Raw genomic sequence first — 20521 nt, 5'->3', positions numbered from 1 at the left:
AAAAAAGCCCCCTGGACCAAACCCCACAAAAAGGGGACCGGGACGGAGCCGTACCGTGCCGTACCATGCAGTGGAAAAGCGCCATAACTTGGCCGATCTCACGAACCGATCACAATTTGATGACGTCAACGCCTAACCACGTACATGATGTGTGGGGACGTAAATGATTTTAAGCCACAGTCATGTTATCGCCGGTGTGGAAATGCTATGACGTTTCAAGAAACAATTAAAAATTTGCTATTTGTCATGTATGTTTTGCATGATGATGAATGGATGGTTAATTTTTAACAGCAGATTCAGTGACGTTAGAGCTGATCTGCGCCTCACTGCACAAGTCTGCGGCGCGTTACGTCTCCACGGCCACCGGAGCTGATCGCGGCCGCTCTAGTCAGTGCTTGTGTTTATGCAGCCGCGGCATGTTTCTCTCTTTTGTGAGTTGGCACAGCATGGAGGACAAAACCTCGTCTGAGCCGTATCGCTGATTGTGGGCTGCTTTTAAATGAACGTTTATTTATAAAACAAAATATCTTCTTTGGCCATATTAGCCTACTCAATAGCATTAACACAGGCTTTACTCCTTTCAAACTTTATCTGGAATGTCACCGTTTCTGCCACTTCCCGATCAGGCGAACGAACACACACACGCGTGTGCGAAAAATGTAGTTAATATTTGCATCATTTATGATTTATTTTATCCACGTGCGACCCACCTGCAAATAATCAGAATGCATTTTAAAGCGGGAGAAACAGGTTTCGCCGGTAACAGCTGTACACAAAGCAGCACTGAGCTCACAAACTCTGCTTTATCAGGCATATAACATGAAAAATGAAATGAAAATGACATCGAAAATTAAAGATAGTATTCCTTCAGAAATAGAGTGATATAAAAACACCCGCGCCTCGTTTTAATTTTTAAATGTGAAGTACGTGCTCATGTTTATTCAACGAAGCCTTTTGGAAAATCAGTCAGTTTTGATATTGTGGCGAGCGCCACAAATAAATAAATGCATGGGAAACACATCCCACAGCACAACCACCTGAGCCCAACTTCAGTCTACTCATCCCTTTAACTTTAACTGCATTTGTAGTCGGTGCCATAGCCAGACTGATAAACAAACACAGACCGGAAGTTAACTTCGGGCCAGGCGCGTGCGCCCGATGAAACCGTCTATATAAAGCTTGAAGCATCAGAATCGGCATCGGTATCGGCCGATCACCATGACAAGAAATCGGTACTCAGTATCGGCTGCAAAAATCCTGATCGGAGCATCGGAGCATATAATTAAAATATAACCTCATTTGTGTTTTGAAAATGAACGAAAGTCTTATTGGTTTGGAATTACATGAGGGAGAGTAAATGATGACAGAATTGTCATTTTTGAGTGAACTAACCATTTAAGGTTAGTGTGCTCTAAAATACAAAACGACAAATTTCAAATTTAGAAGATTGCATTTAAAATGTACAGTCTCGCTCTACCGCCAATATGGATAAACTATTTTGATGACATCAACCAGCCTTTTAGCTTTTCATCAGATTTTCTTTACAACCAAATGCTCTTTAGAACAAGGGTTTCAATCAATTATTTGACACAGACTCCCAAATATGATCATCCTCATGTGACCCCCATGCTAAAATTCAAAAGGCCAGCTTTTCTTGTTGTCTCCTCAGTTGTTAACAGCAGATGCCATCACTAATTGTCAATCATCATCTGTAGAGTGAAATTACTTGATTAATTAACTACAACATTGCCTCAGCTTTACTTTTACTCTCTGCAGAATGGATCCATATGTACACTGCAGAGAGTACATTTAACTTTTATGATTTTGTTGTTATCATAACTGCAGTAAATCAGCTGATGATAATCCGATGATAGAGAAAGGTGTTATAACTGGACTTTTATCCAGATGCATGGTGTAGTAAAGCACATTTTCAGCATTTTTTAGGTGTCTGTGTTTGTGTAGTGCTGCATAAACTTAAAGGGGTGGTTGACTGTTTTTTTTCTAGGCTTGATTGTGTTTCTGGGGTGCAGACTAACATATGTTAATGCTTCGTTTAAAAATTTTTTTTCACATAGTTTACCTTTATTCCACACCGCTCTGTCCCTTCTCTGAGAAATGGGCTGATCTTTTCCTGCTTTTATGAAGCCACGCCTTCAGAAATAGGTAATGGGCTCTGATTGGTTAGCTAGCCCAGTGTGTTGTGATTGGCTAAACCGCCTCTAGTGCGCGTCTAAGCGTCCCGCCCCTCACCTCAGCAGCATGTGCTCCGGTTGTATTGTAAACAACGGCGTCATTAATATTGCTTATCAGTTTGAGCCCGATTGAGAAGCAGAGGATATTATTAAAGAGGATCGTGCAGAACCTATGCAAGCACGGCTTTTAATGGTAGGCCTATGTTTTTTGTTTGTTGTTCTCTCATACTTTTAGATATGCTGTTATTTGTAAATGCTACTGCTTATGTTAGCTTTTAATATACGGTTTTATCCTGATTAAAGCTTTAATACAGTACGGCAACTGCACGCGTGTCCATGTATAACGCTTCTCATAGCTATGTGAAAATAAGTGTATAATTGGAACAGTTCATTGTTGGAGCTGAGCTGAATGAGAGAGAGAGAGATACAGAGCGTGTGCAGAGCAGGGGGACGCGAGGAACAGTATTAAGAACATCACCATGACAAGAAATCGGTACTCAGTATCGGCTGCAAAAATCCTGATCGGAGCATCGGAGCATATAATTAAAATATAACCTCATTTGTGTTTCGAAAATGAACGAAAGTCTTATTGGTTTGGAATTACATGAGGGTGAGTAAATGATGACAGAATTGTCATTTTTGAGTGAACTAACCATTTAAGGTTAGTGTGCTCTAAAATACAAAACGACAAATTTCAAATTTAGAAGATTGCATTTAAAATTTACAGTCTCGCTCTACCGCCAATATGGATAAACTATTTTGATGACATCAATCAGCCTTTTAGCTTTTCATCAGATTTTCTTTCCAACCAAATGCTCTTTAGAACAAGGGTTTCAATCAATTATTTGACACATACTCCCAAATATGATCATCCTCATGTGATCATCCTCATGCTAAAATTCAAAAGGCCAGCTTTTCTTGTTGTCTCCTCAGTTGTTAACAGCAGATGCCATCACTAATTGTCAATCATCATCTGTAGAGTGGAATTACTTGATTAATTAACTACAACATTGCCTCAGCTTTACTTTTACTCTCTGCAGAATGGATCCATATGTACAATACAGAGAGTACATTTAACTTTTATGATTTTGTTGTTATCATAACTGCAGTAAATCAGCTGATGTTAATCCGATGATAGAGAAAGGTGTTATAACTGAACTTTTATCCAGATGCATGGCTTTTAATGGTAGGCCTATGTTTTTTGTTTGTTGTTGTCGCATACTTTTAGATATGCTGTTATTTGTAAGTGCTACTGCTTATGTTAGCTTTTAATATACGGTTTTATCCTGATTAAAGCTTTAATACAGTACGGCAACTGCACGCGTGTCCATGTATAACGCTTCTCATAGCTATGTGAAAATAAGTGTATAATTGGAACAGTTCATTGTTGGAGCTGAGCTGAATGAGAGAGAGAGAGATACAGAGCGTGTGCAGAGCAGGGGGACGCGAGGAACAGTATTAAGAACCGCTGCTTTAGAACATTGATTTTGAAACTTGTGAATGCATAAGAATCGTTAGAAGACAGAATCGCAATTCATATATGAATAAATTTTTACGTGCACCTCTAGTTTTCTCTTCCTCTTCTCTAAAGCAGCGCAGCATGGCCTCGCCCCCTTTGCTGCCTTTTCCCGAGGGCGGGGTTTATCTGGGTTTGTGATGTCACAGACCCGGGAAGTAACTTGTTGTCCCTACCAGCCGTTTTTGTAGTCATTAAACTGCCAGAATTTTAAAAGACGATATCTCCGTTTGCATTGAACTTTCAGCTTCGTAACTTTGCAGATATTGTTTATGTTCAAACAGCAACATTACACACTAACTAACGTTAAAAAAGTGAAATCGCAATGAACCACACCTTCAAAGTGATCAGCTTATATTTAGATGTTATATGTATGTTTATACTCTTGGGCTGTTGAATGCTTGAATCTGGTTGGTTGACAAACTTTTTTTGACGCAATTTTGAAGAACATCAGATTGCTTTTTTTTGTGTGTGTTGTTGACCTGCATTCCTTCACCAAACTATTTTCAAAAAATGATGATACAGAATCAGTTTTGGCAAAAAGAGGTGGCGACATGTCTCACCCGCAAATGAGTTCTATGCCCTCTTTCCATGTTTGTTTCTGTTATTGCTATTGTCTGTGTTTCATTTCCTGAGGGCATGGGACATATGTTCTCCACTGAGGAATTAGAGACAGGGCCCAAGGCTCAGAACAAGAACAGGCCACACTTTATTCCTAGAGCATTTAGCACACATTTGTGCTCAGTGCATCATGAACTGAGCTGACACACTAACCCAGTTAATTATTTAACAGTCAATTAAAGTGATCTGAATTGGATATAAAAATAACTAAATCCTGATACAATGTGACTGTGTCATTGAGCAGTAATAAGGGCACTTTTAAGTCCCAGAGTTGATCTGCATTTGACCGAGTTTATAATTTTAACTTGTTTCATTTTGTCATATAATTGCCACATACTGCAGGCAAGGAAGTAGTCGAGGATCTAATCACAGCATTATATTTATTAAATGAAAAGGATAAAGGCACGAGAGGGAAGCAAAACATAGCAGTTTAACAAAGCACATTAAAAGAAGGACTGACAAAGAAGTCAGTAAAAAAAAAACAAGGAACTACATCCAGACCAATCTGGACTTATATTCATATTTGCAATCAAAGTAGTTCATTTGATCAGTTTACGCCAAACATAACATTGTGAATGTTATGCAGAATGCTGCTCACCTATCTATATTCCAAAACAACATTTCTGCTCTGGAAATGCATTATTTTGTTAATTCAGTTCATCTTTCTCCTCATTCTTCCCCCTGTCAAATAGTCGCACCATTAAGGTCATTATTACATCTTTCCAAAATATTATATCAAATAAATATTAAACAAATATGCAGTGTATTGTCAGAACAGACCTGAGATCTATTTTTTCCAACCGTCCTGTTGAGAATGCCCTCTATATATGATTTTGGTTTTGTGTTCTATTTTAAGGTTTAGAACACTTAGAACATTCTTCAAAATATCTCTTTTTGTGTTTCACAGAAAAAGTCATGAGTTTGCAAAGGGTGAATCATTGATGACAAGTGTATTTTGGATTAAATGTACTTTTAAAATCATATATTTGGGTAATTCATTTTTAACAGTTCAGGGTTTTAGGTGAATTTTTGGTTTGCTTTATAGTTTGGTTTGTGCATTATCCAGCACTGGAATCTCTTGGCTCTTTGTTGCTGAATTGAAGGTTCTTGTCTCACTGTCTGTGTGTCAGGTATTATCTTTCATTCATCTCACTTGCTGTCTTTGTTCCTTTCAGTCTGTCTGTCCCTTTGTTTCTTAGTCTGAATTGTGAAGTAACCCCCACATCTATCTTTTCTACTCCCTATCCTCTATGAAACATCCTTTAAATAACAGCTTTTCATTCACATGCTGATACGTGTTTACTTACTGCCTTTAAAGCTTATTACAGCAAGAAGGAGAGTCAAATGACAACAGTGCAGTCTACTTTGTATTATGAAAAAAAAGTTAATAACAAACAGAGCAGGATTTGCCTTTTTGAAAAATAAATAAATAGTGCTTAGATATTTCAGTTTTGTTAGTCAGTGGAGATAAATCTAACAGCGTCCTGTAGCATTGCTTGAGGTGCCCACTTTTAGGTTAAAAATAAGGTAAATATAAGATACATTGGGCTTTAAAGTTCAAAGTATAGTTGACATAAATTCACAAAATTCACAAAGCGAAGAATATTAAAACAGCTCATTGTATTTCCTGCTAGAAAATGTCACATGCAAAACAACCATTTTGTTCTCTTCTAAAATGTTTCATTTTTAACTCTGATATGCATTTGTGTATAAAATATATTTATGAATATTCCAAAACTCTCTGACGGTGCATTAACTATATAGGATAGGTTGTTGTTGCCATATTTCTTAAAAAAATTAAATAATAATAATAATCTAAAAAAAAAGTATTAAAATAGATGGAATACACATCTTGTTTATTACATGGCTCTCTGAAAAGCTTGATTCTGATTGGTCAGTCAAGGTATGTTATTCCCCAGTAATGACCGTCATTAGTAGAACACTAAAAAAAACAGACGGCTCATCCGGGTATCTGAGGGTTCATGTCTCTCATATCACACAGAGATCTCACTCTCTCTCGTTTCCTTCAGATGCAGCTGATGCCATCTTGTGTCTCGCTTATCGACTGTTTTGAAAATGAAATCTGAGGACTTCAGTATTAGCAATGCTATAATATTTTTGTAGTGTTCGTGTTATTGCCAGGATGATTGCTTTGTACATTTTAACAGATTAAACAGTTAAACTCAATAACTGTCCACATAATAAATGTCCATATAATTATTTATTTGGTGAAAAGTCATGTAATAAGTGTATTGACTGTACATTATCACTTAAAATGTTCGTCTTGTTTGAACTTGTGTGTTCATCTTGATTCATAGACAAACTGTTTTTAGTGTAAACTTTGAGTTTTGAGCTAATAAAATAATTCTACTCAAATATTTTGTGTCCATTTATATATATAGTATTGCATAGTAGCCATGTAATTGTAAGGATTTTGGACCTGTTTTGTGTTTGTTTTTCCTCACTCACATGCTCCATGTTCTCCCTGTGTCTAGTTTCCCCCATGTTTGATTATGCCCTTATTTGGTCTTTCCTATTCCTGTTCCCATTATGCTCATTTGTTTCCAGTTGTGTCCCATTTATTCCCTCGTTTGGTTCATAGTATTTATGCCCTGTGTTTTCCTTTGACCAGCATCTAGTGTTATACGTCTATGTACTACGTGTGTTTCTGCCTGCCCTGCGTTCCCCTGGTTGTGGTTTGATTATTAAAGACTGTTTATTGAATTCTCCTATGTTCTTCTCGTTCCTCGCTCCACCGCAATAGCAGCATCATGACAGTAATAAGCAGGATAATGTATATTAAAACTTATCATAGAAGAAACCACTTTTGGGTGATTACAAGACCCCTTTGTTTTATGATAACTTGCTGGATGGCTTACATTTTCTAAACCAATTATTATTATTAGTCTTAATATGTAACTAATTTAATTCAGTTCAATAAAATAGATTGTTAAAAAGTTCCGATATTTTTTCTACAGTATTGAAAATGGTACAGAGGACCATTTGTCATTTTGTTTCATGAAGAGCTCATATTAAAGAGCAGATTTGATGTTAAGTCGTATCTATATGTATTTTAAAGAAATCACCAGAGAGGAAAACTTTATCTTTTATTCCTGTCATAATGAAATTAAAAATGTCCTGGAAAAGTGCTTGAAAGGTCCTCGAAATTTATCCCTGGCAAAGAGTGGGAACATTGATTTCATTATTTTCAATCCTCATGTACACCATGAGTAGTCAATAAAACTTGACAATATGATTTTTAATCATTTCTTGTTTTCATCATTTGATGTGCAGAGTGTGCGTAAATACAATGAGAATTCACTGATTTTTGGTCATACACAACGTGACTTTCATTATATAGTGAGTGATGAATGCTATGATTATAGTGAATGGTGATATGCTATGATGCTATACTTGCACAACTCATCTTTTTACTAACTCTTTTGTGTGCAGAACAAAGAGAAAGAGCGGAAGGCACGGGAGAAAGAGACAAAGGAGCGTGAGTCGCGTTACAGCAATGGTCACCTGTTTACCTCCCTCAGTGTTTCTGCCACCACACTCTGCTCTGCATGCAACAAGAGCATCACTGCAAAAGAAGCCCTCAGCTGCCCAAGTGAGTAACATGCATTATAGTTACACTAAAACATGATGTTTAATAAGCCTACTTCAAACTCCATTATACTATTGAACACAACCCCTTGGGAGGAGGAAAAACTGGTAGATTATCCTGAATCAGCTAAGGGTAGTTCAGAGGATTTTGCAAGATAAGAAAGTGGAGCTACAAGCTAAAGAGCACATACAAGTTTAAGGGAGAAAGAGGAAGGGGTAAGAGACATAAACCTAAACTGAAAAAGCTTGAGATCAAACAGGCTTGCCTGTTGCAAAAGTGCAACAGACACCTACGATTTTGATGTGAGTCGTAACCAGGGCTGTCGCAAGGGGGGTGCGAGGCCCTGTGTGAATTTGAGGTGTGCGAGGCCCTCTGGAAGGGCTGTAGTAACAAATGCAACTTTCACATGCATCAAATAGACAGATAAACCAAGGGTAAACCTTATCATTCAACTGAACGGTGCACATTCATTTCAGATATAGCCTGAAAAAAAGTGAATTTGTAGCATATTTTCTTGAATTTCTCAGGTAATATCTATGGTTTGACCCATTTCAGAGGCGGCCAAAATTAGAATTAAAAATGCACTGAGGAAAGCTCTCTTCGAACTTGACGTGTATATATACTGTATAGAGCTATATATATTTTCCTAATTCATTACTGTTGGTCATCCTTTACGTTTGTCTGTGGGTTTTGCAAATATTTCACCAATGAAAAGTATTAAAAAGAGCTTGTAACAAAACCTAACACATTTTGGACCGTCTCTGTTTGTTTACAGTGCAATGGTAAAAAAAGAAATAGTTGTTTGAATATGTACAGCATTTTCTTTACTCAGTAAACACTATAAATATAAAGGCTGAGGTTCTATGAATTTGAGGAGCGGAGTGTAGTCTAGCATTTGTCATCTGTAAAAGCAAGTAGCAGTTAGTCTTAAATAGACTGGGCGTAGCACTTTGTCTTTAAAAACCATGAGATTTTAACCCAAATTACAGAAAAAACTGAGCGCCCACATAGCTCCAATAAACTTTATAACCAGTAAGTTGAAGAAAACGTAATGTGATGCACTTACTGCCTCAGATGCAGGCGTTCTAATGACGGGCAAAACACATGGATGTCTGACATTCGTTGGTTAAAAACCTTGCAACTCCACTTGAGCTTGATTTTGGTAAAATTATAATAATATAATGACGTATGCAAGTGTCTGACCATATATAAAGCCACAATATCAACTTTGACAATACAGTGTTTAATTATTAAAAAAATGATATATATATTTTTAATTTCCTGAAAAGTAGCGGTTTTGAACATAGGCTACAATTATTCCACCTGACAGCGATTATAAGTTCTACTGCATAATACATTTTTAACAAGCAGAATAATACAGCGTCATGATATGCATAGTCTCACTATTAGCTTTGACTTTTAGCTATTAGGCCTATAGTCTTTTGAAGGACAAAAACAATGAACTTTAAAACTATTGGCTTTACATCTTCAAGTCACCTGTCACTTTATTTATTTTAGAGGCGCGGGGCCCTGTGCGGTCACACACTTGGCACAGCTGTTTCTGGTTGTAACATTCATAATGTTCCCCCTTTTTGAGAAGGTAGTAGAGGTAGACAAACATTGTGCTTATTTTGAACGTGTTGCCAGCAATCTGAATAGGGATGTAACGGTATGAAAATTTCTTATCACGATTATAGTGACCAAAATGATCACAGTTATCGGTATTATCACGGTATTGTTAAAATGTGCTGGAAATGTTCAAAAAGTACTGACACATAAATCATTTCACCAAGTTTTACATTTAAAATCAACAAACAACAAATAAAATGAGTTTTTGTTTGCATAACTAAAACAATAACATTGCCAATGATGTACGGATTTTAAATGACAACATTTAAATTACAAATGGTAAACCTCACATTTCAGCTTTTAAATAAAGAAAAGGGTCAAGTCAAAATTATAATTGATTAATAAATGATTATATGTATTTATCTGCTCCATAAATAATACTACCTGATGCGGCGAGTATAAACCAGGCTCTTCACTCGAAGCGCTGTGCAGCTCAAACGAGTCGCGCGGTTTCGTTATGCTTTCAGTTTCGTTTGCTGTTTGATGTTTCTCACATGCAACAGAAATGCAGCGCTTATGAGTTAAACAATGTGGTGGTCGCGCCAGTGCGACCACACACAAAATTTAGTCGCACTGGCAGAAAAGATTATTGCAAAATGCGCCCATTTGGTCGCACACTGGAGCCCTGTGCAGTACAGTATTTATTTATCCTTAGTTGTTCCAATTGCGGTAATCGAATACGGTTATAGTGATAATTAAAATTTGAAATGGTAATATTAACCGTGGGGTATTTTATCACGATTTATCGTCAAACCGGTAATCGTTACATAACTAAATCTGAAACATCTGAAAAACATTTTGACCTATGTTCTTGCAGTGTGTTTTTGTGGGTAAAACTTAGGAAGCCTGTTTTTCTTTATCTGTCGAGTTGTCTCTTGATTACAAACAAGTTGGCCATTCTAAGAGTGTATAATTGGTTCCCGAGGCATTAACAAAATGAACATTTTTGAAGACCTTCGTAATCAGATTTTTTTGTGTGAAGATTTTAAAAACTGCATGCAACCTATATAAATGAGCAAAAAGTTTTGAATTGGTCCGTTGCTGCTGCTTTAGCTGATGAATATGTTCTTCAACATAAGAATGTTTCATTTCGCACATCTTGTGGCAGCAGTCGCTGGTTTTAAGAAGTGCTTTGTCTGCCGATACAGTGGTGGAGAGCTCTGATTTCTGCAGTCCATGTCCTAACCTGTAACTAAATCTGAAACATCTGAAAAGCATTTTGACCTATGTTATTGCAGTGTGTTTTTGTGGGTAAAACTTAGGAAGCCTGTTTTTCTTTATCTGTCGAGTTGTCTCTTGATTACAAACAAGTTGGCCATTCTAAGAGTGTATAATTAGTTCCCGAGGCATTAACAAAATGAAAATTTTTGAAGACCTTCGTAATCGGATTTTTTTTGTGTGAAGATTTTAAAAACTGCATGCAACCTATATAAATGAGCAAAAAGTTTTGAATTGGTCCGTTGCTGCTGCTTTAGCTGATGAATATGTTCTTAAACATAAGAATGTTTCATTTCGCACATCTTGTGGCAGCAGTTGCTGGTTTTAAGAAGTGCTTTGTCTGCCGATACAGTGGTGGAGAGCTCTGATTTCTGCAGTCCATGTCCTAACCTGTTTATTTTTACTGTAAGAAATGGTTTATTAATGACATCCTCACCACAGTTGGAAGGATTAGAGTTGTTAGCTGTTCAACTGACGTTTGAAGGTTCACAATGAATGGATTTGTATCTTTGGCAGGTAATGCTAGCTCTCGAAGACCAGTCAAGAAACTTTGTTAGACAGGCTCTACTCAGTATTAGGATTGTATTCTCAGCAAGTTTACCTGAAACAGTAAACTGTAAATTTTATAAAACAGTAAAAGGGAAAAAAGTAGTACCTTATTAATATAAGATTTAAAGTAAAAATAAAAATAAAAACAAATTAATTAAATATAACTGCAAACGGCAATTATTGTGGTCCAAGCACATTAGGAAATGGAATAAATATTACATTTGAATTCAGTCAAATGGACAAAGCCATACTACATGAAACATTTAAAAAGAAAAGGAAAAGCAGTGCAGCTACACTTTTGTTCGTAATTCATGTTATTTGGTACAACGGCGTGAAGTTTGAGTACTTTTTTGTGCTTTTTGTCCCATAACGATTACATGTTATGTGATGAGGCAGCGAGTAGGCAGTGCTTCACTGCTGCCAGGGACCTATTCAGGGCGTATAGCATTTCCAATACAAATGCGATGTGGTCACATGCGTTTTAGACTACCTCTGTATGTGGTTTCAGTCATCTGAATGGCCTATTCATACCAAGATTGAAACGAATATATGCGCCAGGCTAAACAAAAAGGAAATTCACCCTGATACACACAAACGCCCCTTTAGCTGCTCAACCATTCAGAGTAATCAGAATCTATTAATAATCTATTATGATTCTTTTTATTTGCTTACTGAGGGCTGTTTGTAGCAATGGTTATAGGAATAGTTCAGCTTAAACATAATTTGTCATTATTTACTCACCCTTAGTTTTTTCTAAACTTTTTTCTGGACACAAGAATATATTTGATATTGTTTTTGTCAATCCATTCTTAGGCAATGGAATCCAAAACTTTAAGCTCCAAAAAGTACATACAGTGGGTATAGAAAAGAATCTTCCCCCTTTAAAATAATACAATTTTGTTGCTTTGCAGCCTGAAGTATTTTCCAGCTGTATTTACTCAGTGCAACTAATAACATCCAAGTGGAATATATAACACCAACAAAAAATAAATAAAAAAACAGAATCACTGAGTTGAAAAAGGATCACTCCCTTGTATCAGTATTTTGTTGAACCACCTTTTGCTGTAATTACAGCCTTTAGTCTGTTGGGATATGTCTCTGTCTCTACTAACTTTGCACATCTAGACTTTGCAATATTTGCCCACTCTTCTTTGCAGAACTGCTCAAGTTCAGTTCAATTTGATGGTGACCGTTTATGGACTGCAGGCTTCAAGTCATTCCACATGTTTTCAATAGGGTTTAAGTCTGGGCTCTGACTAGGCCATGCAAGGACATTCAACTTTTTCTCCTTTAACCACTGTATGCTCAGTTTTGCTGTGTGCTTTGGGTCATTGTCATGTTGGAAGGTAAACCTTCTTCCCATTGACAAATTTCTGGTCAGAGGGCAGCAGATTTTCCTCAAGAATTTGACAGTATTTTGCCCCCTCCATTTTTCCTTCTTTCCTTAAGTGCCACAGTCCCTGTTGCAGAGAAAAAAAACCATAACAGGATATTACCACCTCCATGCTTTACTGTAGGAATGCTGTTATTTGGATGGAGCTGTATTGGATTTCTGTCAGACATATCGTTTGGTGTTGAGGCCAAATAATAAAATTTTGGTCTCATCTGCCTCAGAATCTTCAAGGTGCGTTTTGGCAAAGCTCAGTAGTGACTGCATGTGGCTTTTCTTGAGGAGTGGCTTTTTTTCTTGTGAGTCTTTTTCATTGAGACTTCTTCGACAACACACCGTGACAGATGACCGGACCCAAAAAGTAATACCGTATTGACCCGAATATAAGACGAAGTTTTTTTCTTGGAAATACATCTGAAAAAACGCGGTCGTCTTATATTCAGGGTCTAGACTTTGACATGTCAATAATACACCCACAACAATAGGTAGCGCCAAATACGCATAAAACGAGTGTGCCATGAAATACGTAATGTAATGTGTGTTGTAAAGATGAAAAGCTTACAGCTGCATGAGTCGTGACTGTCACGTTAGCCTGATGGGACCAAACTCCCTTTGTGATTTTAAAACGTAAGACAGTACCCGGATTTGAAGACTACAGTAAGATTTAACTTCTACTGTTAATAAGATTTTGGTAGGCTACTATTAGATGGATAGCCTAAATGTCCTAATTCATTTTTATGGTATATCAAAAAGTGTATATTTTTTAAATGTGATTGTTGGTACATTTTACCAGTTTTTACCATACTTTCAAAACAAAAATTAAAATAGGAAACATATGCCATATGAAAATAATTGAAGACAAAATGTGTTTTACTGAGAAAAAACAAGATTTGTTTTTTAAAAAGCCTTTTTCCAAAAGGTACATCTGGAAAAAGGGGGGTCGTCTTATAATCAGGGTCGTCTTTTATTCGGGCCAATACGGTAGTTTAGCGGCGATTCCCTCACATTTTGGTTTCGTTTTGTATCAGTTTTTATTTTTTGGGTTATGGATCATCCCGTATATCTCCTTCTCCTGTTGGAGCAGGGGGATCTACCTCTTGAGGTCCACAGGGCGATCTTTGTAGAGATAGCCAACTTCACCAGCTACCCGGACGACTGCCTCTGCACGTTTTACCAGACGAGCCTTAACACTGCATGCAGAGCGAGGTTGTCTGGATGTGGACCTCGAGAGGATTTTGCCGCTTTTGTGGAGTGGGTGCTGGTGAGCAATAACTTGCACCATCGGACTCGCAAGCCCTGCTCCAGACTCGGACTCCACTTCCACCATGGCTCCTCCCTCCGTCGGCCGCATTCTTGGCTGCGGTGTGGGTCCCACCTGGCTCCTCCTCCTGCTCCAAGTTCCTCCTGACTCCTCCTTGGCTCCTCCCACCATCATCGCCGCCCTGGTCCCTCTTGTTGTATCATCCCTGGCTCCTCCCTCCGTCAGATCCACCCTGGTCGTCTGCGTGTCCCCTTTCCTTCCCTTCTCCTGTCCCTCACCCTCCTCCTGAACCTTTGCCCTCCCTCCGCTGTTGGTCCATCTATGGTGCGAGGTCGTGCTTTCCGGGAGGGGGGAGTTCAGTCCCACTTATGGACTTTAAGTTTGTTTTCATTTGAGTTCCCTTGACCTAGTTTCTGTCTTCCTTTGATTACGTTAGTTAGTTCACCTGTGTCTTGTTAATTTTCAATGTATTTAAGTTGCATCTTCACAGACACTCCTGGTCCGATCACCATTTACATTGATGTGTGTTTCCCTGCCCTTTTGGATTATCTCATGTGTGGAGTATTGTGATTAAACTTAGTGTTGGAATTTATTCATCTTCATAGAGTCTTCTTTGTCAACACATTGTGGGAGGTGATTCTTTTTCCAACTTCTTGATTCAGTTTTTTGTTGGTGCTATATCTTTCACTAAAATTACAGCTGGATAAAACAAAAACTTTTTATTGTATAATGTCACAGAATTTGACAAAATTTGGATGAATAAATCATATTGGCTGTGTATTTAATTAAATAGCAATATGGACTAGTGTCTGTGAATACGGAACTGCAAAAAGACTGCTATTTAAAGATCAAGTCCGTACTCAAGCACGCATGATGCTCGTGTTTTCTTCATCTGTCACACATGAACTTTATGTCTAGAGCTACTCTGAGTGTCAATTCACCACCATTTCACCATTTTATTTCATAAAACTAAATGGAAAACTTGGAATTTGGGAGAAAAATAACAGTTATGCTCTTTCTTGTTTTCATTCTCATTGGGCCTCATAATTGTATTGCTAGAACTGAGCGATTGATTTCAGTGATCGCCTGACATATTTCAGTTTGTTTCCCCAGAACCTCAGCTGTCAGAACCCAGGGTCGTGGTCTTGGAACAGTTTGGAGGGTGGAAGACACGCACACTGGTTCACAGCTTGAGGTTGCCTGGCTTTGTGTGGCAGGCTCCAGGCTGGTTTGTGGGGGCTGAGTAGGCCTACCGCTGGTACTTGCCTCTGATAGATCTGAAAGAGAATAAATAAGTGAAACAAATTAAACTGTGTGCTTGATTTAAGCCACCTGAAATGCAAGATTAGCAGCATTAGCTTTTAAACTTTTCTCCTGGATAGAAACATGTTCATCTGTGTCTCCTCTGCCACTTATTCCCGTGATTGAGGCAGACCCAATGAGTGCGGCCACGCGCTCTTCAATCGGAGTCAGAACAAGGCTAGGGTCTGGCTGGCCTCCTTCAGTCTGCGTGGTGGTGCGTTTTAGGGCCGCAATACGTTTTTTGGTCGCAAGCTTTAGGTCGGACCATTTTTTCTTCACCTAAATGAAGAAAACTGTATCAACAACATTTTACAATTGCACCGCAAAAATGAGCAGTAATTTATCTACATTTGTTTTTACATGAACTTATTAATGTACTGTAACTCAACTTAACAGAAGTTCTTTAAGTCAGATTCATTTTGTTTAAATTTAAATGCATTATACAACCAAAGTGTATATTTTAAAAGCAACAACAATACTTTCAGTGTAACAAATAGTGATACAATCGGGTTTTTTTTTAAATACTTGCGGTGACATTCACAAAATATAAATATGCAATAAATGTCCAATAAAAAAAAAATCTCCAAACCTCAGCTGGTGTTCGGTTCTCTACGCCAATGCTATTGACTGCAGCAGTTATTTCTCTCCAACCTGCATTTTTTCGGCTTCCTTTCACTCCGCTTTTCAAGCCGCCGAACAATACAAATTGGTTGGACTGAACTTGCAAGGTTAAAGTTTCAATTTCTACATCGGAAAAATTCCTCTTTTTGGCCGGATTACGTTTCTCCATGTCACAAAATCTAGGGGCGAGGCATCACTACCCTGAATTTATAGGGGCGTGACATGTAAATTAAGATCGATTTCAGCTGCCGGATTTATCAAGGTGCGATCATTCGTACGATGAGATTGGCGGCATACGAATGTTTGATGAATCACACGTGAACCTTGTCGTAAGCTGATTTGTGCGCTCGGATCTGTGCTCGTTTCTATTTTAGATTGATAAATGAGGCCCATTGTGTTTATTACCTGTTTTACCTGCCTTGATTTTTCTTTGTTCCGTTTTCCCTCCACTTATCTGTTACTATGGTTACTCATTAGTTCCCTTGTTTGTAACCCCTTGTTTGTAACACCTGTGTTTATCCAGTCATCCTTGTTTTCATTCAGTATATATCTGCCTGTGTTTCAGTTTTGGATTGTCCGTTCTCGCTAATGTTTGCGTTAAGTTGATGTTATCCTTCTTTTAAAAAAGTCTGTTGGCATTATTCTTCCTCTTCATGTCCTGCACACGCCACACTCAGCCTAAGCATAACAGAAGAACTGACCAAAATGGATACTGCAGCACAGTTTCACTGCTTTGGCCCGGAAAGGCTTGAATTTTTTTGACTATTCGCTGCAGTTCTGTTGTCTCGCTGTCTGCACAACATTAGATGGCGAGATGCTCAAATCTTTGTACTGGATTGGGGCCAACTATCAACATCCAGTAGACCTCCCAGACACCCGAAGGACTTTGCTGGAGGGGGCGTCCTCAGGTGTCTTGAGAGTGTCTACCCCCAATCCATACCACAACCAGACCCAGAGCCCAGTCCACCATCACGCAGTGCCATGGAGATTTTGGCATATTGTCCCTGGCAGACAGAGAGTGCCCTCAGCTCTGCCTCCTCTGGCTCTCTCCAGCCCCTCAGCTCCACCGCTCCATCATCTGCCCTGCCAATCCACTGTGAGACTTCTGGTCCCCAGCTCCACCCTGGAGAGTAGATCTGTGTGCTCCACCTCAATCCTCGGAGCTAATTGCTTTGCCTCAGCCTGTCGGCTCTGCTGGGCTCCTTCATCCCGCTGGCTCCGCCTCGGTCAGTCGTCGCTCTACCATTGCCACGGACTTCCGAGCCTTCGGTTGCGCCTCGTCTCTCCACCCTTACGGCTCTGAACTCGCTTGCACCGTCGTCGCCTCAGTCCTCCGGCACCCAGGCTCCACCTCAGTGTTTAGTACTTGTTTTACCTACCTTGATTTTTCTTTCTACACTCAGCCTAAGGGTGACACACACAAGAATCAGTAGCTACATTTCCATTACAGATTTGCGTAAATTTTTTGCGATAATTTATAAATGCCATTTAAAAATCTATTGCGAAATGACGGCGTGTCCATTAACCAATGTTATGTGATTAAAACGTATTTTTTTCCCCTCTCCCGATAAGTCATGGCGAAAGATGTTGGTAGGTTTACGCATATAGCAGCCACAGCACTAGCCATTATTTTTAATCGAAGGATACGTAGGTGTACAGTATATCTTTAGTGAAGCAGCGTGGAGAACCGCTTCTGAAACGTGCCGCAGCATGGCTGGTATAAACACAAGCATTAACTAAAGTGGCCGTGATCAGCTCCGGTGACCGTGTCACAGCCATAACGTGCCACAGACGTGTGCATTGTAAATAAGAGGTAAATAAGGTGATGTCCAAGCATTAATGGCAAGGAAAATATTCCTTTTTCAAATTGCCTGAAAAACCACCTCATGCGATTCGTAAATTTTTTTTGGCGATATATGTGAGTTTTTGAGAAATTTACGTGTTTCCATTGGACATATTTTCAATTCTCAATTTCAATTTGCGCAATTTGAAGGTTAATGGACCCTAAACACAGCTACTGAGGTTTGATGTTGTTGACACATTACCATATTTTATTTGGGAATTGCGTATACATTTTGATTGATCAGTGATTTGATTTGTTCATTATATAACATGATCATGTTACTTCAGGAGACAACTCACTGGAGTGGAGTAAATAATGACAGAATTTCTCTAAACTGGTTGACATTGGCTTAACTATGACCTAGGTTTGAAAGAGACCTAGAAGGATTGTATCGGTCCAGAGGGTTAAAGGAAGGCATCTCTTAATTAGCACAACACAGAGAGCAGCAGTTTTTGCCTAGAGCAGATACAATTATTCAGATACAGGTGAATAATTATAGTTGTGATGAGAGATGGATTGTGGGGGTTTGAATACACCGTCACTGCTGATAACATGATGGAGGTGAAATGGAGGAGGGGAGCTGAGAGACTGACACTCACACTTATTGTGTACAATGAAGGTTTTGGATTGGATTTATTTCCCCCGTGTCGATTTCCAGAGCTCCGCTCACTATTATTGCTGCTCATTATAATAGCAATAGCAATGTGACAGAATACCGGACCCAAACTGAAAGTAAGCGGCGCCCCTTCTCCCCATTTTGTTTCCATTTTTTGAAAGTCTTTTGTTTTCTTGTTTTTTCTCTCCCGCGATCATGGAAAGCGCCGCTTGTTTTTCCGCCTTAGCCTGCAGAGATCTCCCCTTCTTCGAGTACACCTGGGAATTATGCGGGCTCGCCGCGGCAACTGCATTGAATGACGCCACCATCAATTCTCTGTTCTGGCTAGGGGCCAACTACCATCGCCCCATGGACCTCCCAGACACCAAGGGACTATGCTGGAGGGAAGGGATCTACCGGTGTCTGGGGAGTGTCCGGACCCAGCCAGAACCAGCCTGCCGGCCGTTCCTCAGTCAAGCCCACCGGCCGCTCCAAAGTCAAGTTTGCGGGCCGCCGGCACTCTCCAGCCCGCCGACCATGCTTTTCACCCTGAACCTAAAGGGGAATCTAAGGAGGAGAAGGCGGTTGACTCCAGCCCCAGAGTTCGCTCCAGTGTCGGCTCCAGCCCCTTAGTTCACTCCAGTGCCAGCTCCTCCAGAGCACTCTCCAGTGCCAGCTTCTCGTAAGCGCTTCACAGTCCCTGAATCCAGCCCAGAGTGGGCTCCTGATCCCGAGTTTAGCCCACGGAGGGCTCCTGTCCCCGAATTTAGCCCAGTGAGGGCTCCAGTCCCCGAGTTTAGCACAGTGAAGGCTCCAGTCCCCAAGTTTAGCCCAAAGAAGGCTCCAGTTCCCGAGTTAGGCCTACAGAGGGCCTCTAAAGACGATATTCTCCCCAAGGATTTTTTTTGGGGGTAGTATGGGTCCGTCCATAGTGGCCGGGCCGAATGGCGAGGCCTCCTGAATTGTATGCTCCGCCATGGCCTCCTGAACTACCTGTTCCACCATGGCTTCCTAGTCTGCCTGCTCCGCCATGGCATCCCGAGCTCCCTTCTCCGCCATGGCCCCTGAGCTCCCTGTGCCGCCATGGCACCCTGGACTGCCTGATCCGCCCTGGAGTAGGGTTGGGTATCTTTTGGGTTTTTTTCGATACTGGTGCCAAATCGATACTTTTTAAATGGTTCCGGTGCCTAAACGGTGCCTGAACCGATACTTATTAAAATAAATAAAGAAAGAAAAATTCCCCCCAAAATAATGGATTGGCCATCATTGGTATATAGTGTTTATATAGCACTATAAACACATGATGTTAGTTTCATTCATACTGGACGCTTCACACAGAAAATCCACATATCCAGTCATAGAAGTAGCGGAACTCATGACCCTCCAGGAAATACCTTATATGCTTTTTTTCAGTCTATGGGATAAAGGCATCGCTATTATAGCTGTAACTGAGTAAACAGAACATATAAACATTTGAATGATAAAACAAAGACAATAAACACTCGACTGCGACAATATAGTTTATCTGTGTTATTCAAGCCATCTCTGGTATTTTCATAATAATTAAGTATATTTATAATCCATTGCTAATCAATGTATTCTTTTTAAAGTAGCCTATGGAACATATTTTCTGCCTCCTTCTGTGACAAGAAGCCACATCAGATCACAAAAGGAAGGATTTTACTGGTATTGTGGAGTAAAAAGGTTATAATGTTCTCTCTTGTTGGACAACAGGTTTAGAAATGTGAATACAAGGGAAGTTTAGCTTTAGGCATTTTAATTTAAGCATGTTTAGCATGGTTAACGGAAGGCTACCTGCTGCCATCAGAGCAAGTGTAATTACTACATTCACACACTCCTCGGATGCTCTCATTTCCCGAGCTGTGCTTTTAAGTCTGAATGTGAAAACAACATGGGCACTCTTGTTACTTCAAAGATTTGTTGGATTTGTATTATTAAAGCTTTCCGACTTGAGTTCACGTGCATTTTCTCAGTCGGGAAATTATTTTTCACGTGCGGTGCCGGTGATGATGCTTCTTATGTCCGTTTCGGAGAACCAGAGGACAAATATTTCAATCGATCGCTCAGGCATGGCACCGAAATCTGCGTTCTGATTCGGTTCTAGTACATACCGGTTACATAGGTACCGGTGCCATATTGGTACCGGGTTTCGG

At 39.5% G+C, this 20521-nt stretch overlaps 1 protein-coding gene across 2 annotated transcripts in view; it reads left to right on the top strand.

Annotated features, from left to right (window-relative positions):
- Positions 1 to 20521, top strand: part of LOC107581694 (rho guanine nucleotide exchange factor 2-like) — a 52821-nt gene that overhangs the window by 3555 nt on the left and 28745 nt on the right. For both annotated transcript variants that reach the window (XM_016267317.1, XM_016267316.1), the window contains exon 2: positions 7783 to 7942. In XM_016267317.1, the coding sequence (XP_016122803.1) occupies positions 7783 to 7942 (160 nt within the window). The remainder of the gene's footprint in view (positions 1 to 7782; positions 7943 to 20521) is intronic.

This window comes from Sinocyclocheilus grahami, unplaced genomic scaffold (genome assembly GCF_001515645.1).
Source record: "Sinocyclocheilus grahami isolate Dianchi unplaced genomic scaffold, SAMN03320097.WGS_v1.1 scaffold37.1, whole genome shotgun sequence".
NCBI lineage: Eukaryota > Metazoa > Chordata > Actinopteri > Cypriniformes > Cyprinidae > Sinocyclocheilus > Sinocyclocheilus grahami.
The sequence above is the reverse complement of the archived record's forward strand: the minus strand, read 5'-3'. Positions and strand labels throughout refer to the sequence as shown.